Source organism: Sinocyclocheilus anshuiensis, unplaced genomic scaffold (genome assembly GCF_001515605.1).
Source record: "Sinocyclocheilus anshuiensis isolate Anshui unplaced genomic scaffold, SAMN03320099.WGS_v1.1 scaffold881, whole genome shotgun sequence".
Classification (NCBI taxonomy): domain Eukaryota; kingdom Metazoa; phylum Chordata; class Actinopteri; order Cypriniformes; family Cyprinidae; genus Sinocyclocheilus; species Sinocyclocheilus anshuiensis.
This window is the reverse complement of record NW_015558695.1, coordinates 1,370,297-1,378,804: the sequence shown is the minus strand read 5'-3', so window position 1 is coordinate 1,378,804 and position 8,508 is coordinate 1,370,297. Positions and strand designations below refer to the sequence as shown.

At 40.0% G+C, this 8,508-nt stretch overlaps 1 protein-coding gene across 2 annotated transcripts; it reads left to right on the top strand.

Annotated features, from left to right (window-relative positions):
- The first annotated feature begins 1,344 nt into the window (after positions 1-1,344).
- On the top strand, positions 1,345-6,055 carry LOC107681390 (keratin, type II cytoskeletal 8). Of its 2 annotated transcripts, XM_016477674.1 has the most exons (10): positions 1,345-1,858; positions 3,018-3,226; positions 3,832-3,892; positions 3,980-4,075; positions 4,174-4,338; positions 4,441-4,566; positions 4,657-4,877; positions 4,994-5,037; positions 5,202-5,321; positions 5,376-6,055. In XM_016477674.1, the coding sequence occupies exons 1-10, from the start codon at positions 1,469-1,471 to the stop codon at positions 5,486-5,488; spliced, it is 1,545 nt and encodes a 514-aa protein (XP_016333160.1). In that variant the 5' UTR covers positions 1,345-1,468; the 3' UTR covers positions 5,489-6,055. The 2 variants fall into 2 exon arrangements, with proteins under 2 accessions (XP_016333160.1, XP_016333159.1); XM_016477673.1 differs by having other exon boundaries at positions 5,202-6,055.
- The last annotated feature ends 2,453 nt before the right edge of the window (positions 6,056-8,508 follow it).

Sequence of the window (8,508 nt, the reverse complement as noted above, 5' to 3'; positions counted from 1 at the left end):
CCGTTTCTGTGGAAACTGTTTAGGTGCTTGAAGTTGTTATCTGACTTAATTAACATTATTGACTTCAATAATGAGGCCTTTTAAATGTAACAGCACATGCCACGCCTGATGACCCAACCGTAGAAACACCAGGTGATGAAATCAGAGTGGTCAATGGAAAGGACTGTGCTGGAGGAACAGGTCATGGCAGATACCGTTTTGTTTGAGCAGATACTGTAATGCTTAGAGAACTAACAAAAATTCCAGTGCATTGGTGTGGTCATCAAGAAGCATCTTGAATATGCAATGGCTAAAACAGATACAGTGCAAATCTTTAAACGTGCCATTTTAAACCCATTACATCTCTTATACTTTAACAAACCAAAACTGGAAAAGGCCTAAACTTGTCTAATAGCTTTTCCAAAACTCAAGCTTAATACAGAGCCTTCATCACCTTTAAGCCATGTTTTAAAACACAAGCCTCTGGTTATTTAACTATAAACCCAGAAAGACCATAAACCTGGTTAACTTTAGGAGGTCTCTGGATTCCAGAGGGCTTCAGGACCTTAGGGATAGATTTTAAAACCTGATGAGTTTTGCCTGCCGTAACCTGAGAAACTTTTGGTAGCCTCCATGATGTAAGACAGTTTCAACTAGGTTTGCTTATAGTCCTGTCTGTCAAGTTATGATTTGCAAAGTATTACAGTATGTAACATACTTAATTTCCACCATGTTTAGCTCAACTGTACAGAGTCTTTGAGTTACCATATAATATTTGTATGGATTTAAATGTTACATCACTGGAGATAATGCTAAAGCACAGCTGGACATCACATGCTCCACTTTGTGTAGCTTCCAGTGCTCAGAGATAAAGCATGTCATCTGTCAGAGGTTTAAAGTGAAATTTAACACCTTCCAGATGTCTTATTTGTATAGGCAAATCCATAGTTGCATGCTATTTCAGTGTGACACATTGGCTTGTAGATTACGTTGCAGCATTAGAGTACTTTAGTTCCAGTGTTTAATATTATTGACATAGTATTATGTTCACACTCTGTATTTTGGCTTTTATCAAAGCGATCCATTCTTTGACAGAACAAATAATATATAGGCTATCAACCAGAATTATCCAAAGAAAAGGGGAAACTACAGAAGCCATTTTATTGTTTCAACCATTAACATTTCCAGAAAAATATTTGTTTCTACTCATATTGAATTACTAAAACATCCATGTACTGGTTAGGCTAGGAATGTAGGGATACGAGTGTTGAATTTCAACCACACCCACCTTCTACACCTAAGCACCGGCCAATCAAAACCTTCTTTTGTCTCCTCCCACTCAGCAGCACATATAGTAGGAGGCAGAGTCTGCTGTTCTCTATCTGCTCGAGTTTCTCCAGCACAGCAGACAAGGCTCATATCTGCTGCTCTCGCTCCCCCTGCTCCAGGTCATTCTCTACCAGCACAAGACAGAATACACATCAGCAGGATGTCGTTCACCAAGAAAACCAGCTACACTGTGAAGTCCTCTTCCTCTGGATCTGTCCCACGCAGCTTCAGCAGTATGTCCTATTCCGGCCCCAGCGCCAGCCGGCAGAGCTACAGTGTGCGCAGCTCCTATGGAGGTGCCAACCGTGGCATGGGAGCTGGAATGGGAGGTGGTAGCTTCATCAGCAGCTCTTCAGCCTACGGTCTTGGCATGGGAATGGGCATGGGCATGGGTACCGGTGTCATAGCACCCATCCAAGCGGTCACCGTCAACAAGAGCCTCCTGGCACCTCTGAACCTGGAGATCGACCCCAACATCCAGGTTGTCCGCACCCAGGAGAAAGATCAAATCAAGACCCTCAACAACCGTTTCGCTTCCTTCATTGATAAGGTGGGTTTAAAGCTTCTTTCTTTGCAGTTTTATTAGTCAGAGAGTTTCCAGGTATGAGTCAAACTAAAGGTCGTAATAACCCAGAAAAATGCCCCAAGACTGCATGTTCTTGCTTAAAACATCTCTAGAAGTTAATCTAGTGTGGTACAGAAAATATATGTGGGATTGGATACGTTCTCATCAAAGAGAAAGAAGCTAGACTTATGGAAAGTGGAGAAAAGGGTGTGTACATGGTCAGACTGTGAGGGTTTTTCATTTGAATGGGATGCCACGAGGATCTTCTGAAGCCCTTGTGGAGAGTCCACACCCAAATGAGGACATTGAAATCTTTTATCTGCATATCAACATTGTTAAATTTTTACAAACTATTACATTTCCAAACAAAAATGATCCATATTAGAAGAAAAGACGGTCACATACCTACATAGTTAATATTTAATTTGAAGAACTGGGGTCATGTTCTGGATAGGTTACGTAACAGCGTTCAACAAGAGGAGGAAATATTCTGCCACACTTTTAAGCCTTTGAGTCTTTGTGCCCTTCCTCTTAACTATAATAGTCTACTTTGCATTACATTATTTGATTAAAACACACTGTTTTGAATGAGAAAGCTGATTAGTAAAGTCAGCTGGCTCAGTGACACCTTTACTGTAATCTAATTGTGTGTACAATGTTCACCTTGAGCTGTTAAAAGTCTTATCACTTAATTATTTGCTCTCCGCCCACCATTTACACATTCTTTTAAGAGACTCCAGCAGATCTGGTCTCTTCCTGCCGTCCCTTGAATATTAACTGCATAGATAGTCCCATCTCCAAAAAGTAAATTCCACAGGATAAACACAGCTCTAGTCACCCTTCCTGATGTCTTACTGTAATATGCGTTACAATTTCCAAGGGCATAAAGCATTACAAACTGAAAACATGTGCATTTCTCGTTATTTAAGGAAAACAGTGCTTTCCTTTGTGAAGACTGTGAACCACAAGCAATATGTTGGCATATGGTCTCACTTCTGTGAGCTGGCGCAGAACCATGATTCCAAAATGACTTTGCAGCATCGGTCTGGGGGCGTTGCTCTCTGAAGCTGCACTTACTGCCAAGTATGGTTTTCATTTGTGCCTCGATTGAGACAAAACCTCTATTCTAATCTTGCCAATGTAGGTACGTTTCCTGGAGCAGCAAAACAAGATGCTGGAGACAAAATGGAGCCTCCTTCAGAACCAGACAGCCACACGCTCCAACATCGACGCCATGTTCGAGGCCTACGTCGCCAACCTGCGCAGACAGCTCGACAGCCTTGGCAATGACAAAATGAAGCTGGAGGCTGACCTGCACAACATGCAAGGCCTTGTTGAGGACTTCAAAAACAAGTACAATGGCTTTCACAAAATCCTCATTTTAATTTGGCTGGACGTTTGGTCTGGGGGATGGGCAGTGCCCAAATATTGTCAAAGGAGGCTTTTGTGGTGCACTTAAGTGTTCCCAGAATAAATGAGGCTCTATAAATTCAAATTGAGGGAAAACATGTTTTAAAGGTCTTATGGGAGTAAACTCAATTCATTATCCAACATGACTTATGTAACTGATACAGAAACTGCATGGTTGCTCTAGTCACTCCCTGATATACCTATTGTCCAACCTTTTTGAAATTTGAATTATATTATAAGCATTTCAGTGATATACATAATATCCCATGGGAAAAAAAAAATTCTGTGCCTCAATTAAATGAGCGTCAGCATGAGTCAGATAGATTACAGCTATTTAACAAACATCTACGCAGCATCTTTCATGGATCTCTAAACCATTTCGATGGCCCAATTAAGGCTAAGACCCATGGGAGACACAGAACTGAATCCAGAAAAACCTGATAAGCGTTTCTCACTAAAAAAAGATGGAGCATTGCTGCCCCCTAGTGTACAAAAACCATTTATAAACAATGAGTTTAACCAATGTCATTTTCTTTACTTCTCTTCAGGTATGAGGATGAGATCAACAAGCGCACAGAGTGTGAGAATGAGTTTGTGCTCATTAAGAAGGTTTGTAGATTGTCTTTTACTACTCATGACTACTTACTTGCTTACTTTAATCTTAAATGATGATTGAATTATGTTTGCTTATCGTAGGATGTCGATGAGGCCTACATGAATAAGGTTGAGCTGGAGGCCAAACTGGAAAGCCTCACTGACGAGATCAACTTCCTCAGGCAGATCTTTGAGGAGGTAAATTACAGCTAGAGATTCCCACCAAACATACAGTTTATTCACTTATGACAAAACGCATTTGGATAATGTCGTGATCTCTCGTTGTGAACTTGTAGGAGATCCGTGAGCTGCAGTCTCAGATCAAGGACACCTCAGTCGTTGTGGAGATGGACAACAGCAGGAATCTCGATATGGACGCCATCGTCGCTGAGGTCCGCGCTCAGTACGAAGACATCGCTAACCGAAGCCGCGCTGAGGCGGAGATGTGGTACAAGTCCAAGGTGTGTAATGAGTATCATCCAAACTGCAAGTCTTTATTATCTAGTTGTTCATTGAGTTGAGTGAGATATTAAATCTTACACATCATATGTTCTGTTTCCCAGTACGAGGAGATGCAGACATCTGCAAACAAATACGGTGATGACCTTAGATCAACAAAGACAGAGATCGCTGATCTTACCCGCATGATTCAGAGACTGCAGTCCGAGATCGATGCTGTGAAAGGACAGGTATGCAACTATGTAGAATGTACAAGTGTGTTTTGTAAGGTAACAGACATTAGGACTAAAACGAAGCACAAATATTTCTCATTTCAATAGCGCGCCAATCTGGAGAACCAGATCGCAGAGGCAGAGGAACGTGGCGAGTTGGCCATGAGAGATGCCAAGGGCCGCATTAAGGACCTGGAAGATGCCCTGCAGAGAGCCAAGCAGGACATGGCCCGCCAGATTAGAGAATATCAGGACCTGATGAACGTCAAACTCGCCCTGGACATTGAGATCGCCACATACAGGAAGCTCCTGGAGGGAGAGGAGGACAGGTGAGTCAATGAAATGCATGCTTGCTGTGAGACCTAGTACTCTAATTTTGAGATGAAGTTCAGATTTCTCATTCTGCGCAGGAGTCTCATTACTTCTTGTTCACTCTTTCCAACAGACTAGCAACTGGAATCAAGGCCATCAATATCTCAAAACAGAGCAGTAAGTTTGACTCTTTATTACAGAGAACCCCACTGAAAAGCCTAGCATGGGATGCTCTTGTATCATGGACATTTCGTGCTGATGTTTTCAGGGTTCTTTCTTCACATGACTATATGAAATGCAGGAGATTCTCATCTAACTTCTTCATGTTTCTGTCCCGATAGCGAGTTATAGCGCTTATCCCCTGGAAAGTGCAGGCAGTGGCTACAGCAGCCACTCTAGTTATTCCAGCGGCTACGGTGGCGGCTACGGTGGCGGCTACAGCTCTGGCGGCTACAGCTCTGGTGGCGGCTACAGTTCTGGTGGTGGCTACAGCTCTGGTGGCGGCTACAGCTCTGGCAGCGGCTACGGTGACACCGTCTCTCAGACCAAGAAGAGCGTTGTGATCAAGATGATTGAGACCAAGGATGGCAAAGTTGTGTCTGAGTCCTCTGAGGTCGTCCAAGATTGAGCGAGTCCCCTTCCCCGATTCTGTCCTCTAAACCTCACGCCTCTTATGCATTCCTGACCTTCCCTCTCAAGAGTTATGGCTGTGGCAGGTCCAAGGCACTAGACAGTTATGCAGTCATAAACCAGGTTGTAAAGCAATAAACCATTCACACTGACCAAAGAATTCCAGAGGGACCAAATACTCTCACTGCTCTTGTCATGCCTTAATCCACATCACTAAAAACTCACACCCTCAGGCCACTGCACAACAATACTGTCTTCAGATCTTACCTTGCACAACATGGCCACATGTGTAGGCTGGACAATCCTCGATGTGCCACTAACATGAGCTAGCCATTTAGCTGAATTGCTCAACATGCTAAGAAACTGATTTCCACATTAACTATGAAGGGATATGTTTGTGTTTGTGCTAAATTACTAGCATGTTAGTGGTAGATCCATGTGGTTTGCCTATTTAGTAGAGAATGTCATTTCATTGTACTCTGGTAATTAAGAGAGATGTTGCCCATTGTGTATCCTGTTTTCTGAGGTGCTGTTTTTGCTACCAAAATAAAGTGTTTACCTAAAACTTGTCATCGTGTTTTTTTTTTTTCGTGTTAACTAACTAGCCTCTCTACAAAACCCACAACCTGCAAAGACATGTCAGAAAGCGAAGGGCTCTCGGTTTGATAGGGTTAGCAATTTAGCATGGTTCAGCAGATTACTCTACACCATCGAGACAAAATATTTCTGAAATAATTTTAACAAGCAGTCAATACCATTCTGAATAAGTAAAAAGGGTTGTGTGGTTTTCCGGGGTAAAAAATGCTTACAACAACTCTTAAGTATTTACATTGTCTTTCTGCTGGATGAGGGCACGTTGTACACGTGTTCTTGTTTTAAAAGAAACTGAATCGATTCCCAATGCGTTCCTGACCACTAGAGGTTAATGGTGGAACTGCATGGTGCTTGTGAGTTGAAATGCATACTATTTCAAATAAAATTAGTTAAAACAAGCAAAAATATAACCTTTTTCTGTCATCTTATACAAGATGTGTTATTCAGTATATTTATTGGAAGGTTAGTTAGCCTACTTGTGTAAAGTAATTCAAATCATAGTGGTTCAACTGGCAACAAATGTGGGGAAACCCTGGACAACTGCGTCTGCGTGCCACCCATTTTTCAGTTAGCTCAGCAATGTCTCCTCTTACTCATGCTTGATTTTGACTTTGTGCTGTCTGACTCAAATAATGACTTGCTATTACAGTATATTTCCAGGAAAGGAGATAGGCCTACATTTTGGCAAGAGAGCATCTGATTAAAATGTCTAAAGTAAAAAAAGAATTCAGTTGTTACATTTGGAAATCATTTTAAAATTGTCTATCAAAGATTCTGCTACTAAAATAAGACTCACATTAAATTTGCTTATTTTTCGAACAGTGTAATAAACTTTGAGAATCCTTATTATATGTACAGTATGTGTGTGTGTGTGTGTGTGTGTGTGTGTGTGAATATATATATATATATATATACACACACATTATTAAATATATAAACATATCTACACATAAATTATACATTTAAATATTTTAAGAAATAATTTCATTTTTACAATGATAATTTTAAACATTCCATTTTAAAAATATAACATGATTTAAATATACAATCTTATGTATATATTTATATTTTGTGTGTTCATATATACACACATATATATATATGAATATATTATGTATATATTTCAAGAATTCATGGAATTTTAAACACAAAATATGAATATACACAATTTAATTTAACATATATTTTTAAAATGGAATATTGAAAAGAATTATTTAAATAATTGTGGTAATATACCAAAATTGTGGTAATTTGGTATTACATTTTTGGTGTTGTGATAACTGTAGCAACCTAAGTACTTAAGTAAAAACTATGATTTGCTACTGTATGGTTGCCACTGAAAAAAAATCTAAACAAAATAGCAATCATGCATTGCTTTAAGAAATCTGTAATGATTAAATATTAACTACATAAACTCATTTAAGACTATAGGTGTACTACCTTAACTATTAAATAAAATGTATTATAAAATCAGTTTACATATTAATCAGCTAGCTTACTCAACAGCAAAAGCTAATTCATGTCTAACAATTTAACATAATATAATATAAATTAATACGTTTTTTAAAAGACAATACACACACAAACGATAACGACAATTCTAACATCCTTCCGGGATCACACTATTATGGCCCTGTCCCAAATAGCAACCTAAACCCTCACAGTCTTCCTCTGAGTCCGCACTTCCGTGACGTAATGCCGCTTTGACTGTCGGGTAGAAATCTGCTGCTGAGCTCACCCTGGTGCGGGATCGGCAGAAGTGCGGATGGAGGGCTCATAACGGCCGCAAAGAGGGTGCTCGCGAGCACCCTTTTTAACGCTAAAATGACAAATGGGACACCCTACGGTCTCATGGACTTAACGGACACGCACACGCGGTGGCCATTGTAAGTCCACAAGACCGAAAGTGCACATGAAGTGTTCCATTTGGGACAGAGCCATGGAAACAAGTGATGGGGAGTCGACTCCAAAAGAGTCGATTCATCTACTCTGAATAGCCTGTAGGAGTTGACTCTGGTGAAGGAATCGACTGTCGTTGTTGACTTCATTGTTGTGTCCAATATGACTCGTTCATTCAGTCATCCATATATATAATGCGTGGCAGTTGAGATCACAATCATCAAAGAGTGAATTAAATAAAATTAGGAATTCCGTCCTCACAAAATAAAGTGAGGAATTCAGGTGAAACTAAGTTTTGGGAAGCACTGAAGCTTTCATTTCAACTGTATCATAAAAGGGTTCATTACTCAAATATTTTGTGGACATCTGGTGGTTAAAAGGATGATATGTTTTAAAAGGATGCATATGTTTAAAATAGACAGATCACATATTGTATTTATGAATGTATTTATTGTTTATTTTACTTAGTGCCAATTATAATCACTAAAACAATTACTAATCTATTTCCTTAAAATAATAGGCATT

What these genes read in the sequence shown, in the direction of transcription:
- LOC107681390 (XM_016477673.1), top strand. Translation starts at nt 1,469, where the DNA reads ATGTCGTTCACCAAGAAAACCAGCTACACTGTGAAGTCCTCTTCCTCT. An exon ending in TCGATGCTGTGAAAGGACAG is followed by an intron (nt 4,567 to 4,656) that starts GTATGCAACTAT and finishes TCATTTCAATAG; the next exon opens with CGCGCCAATCTGGAGAACCA. An exon ending in CAATATCTCAAAACAGAGCA is followed by an intron (nt 5,038 to 5,201) that starts GTAAGTTTGACT and finishes CTGTCCCGATAG; the next exon opens with CGAGTTATAGCGCTTATCCC.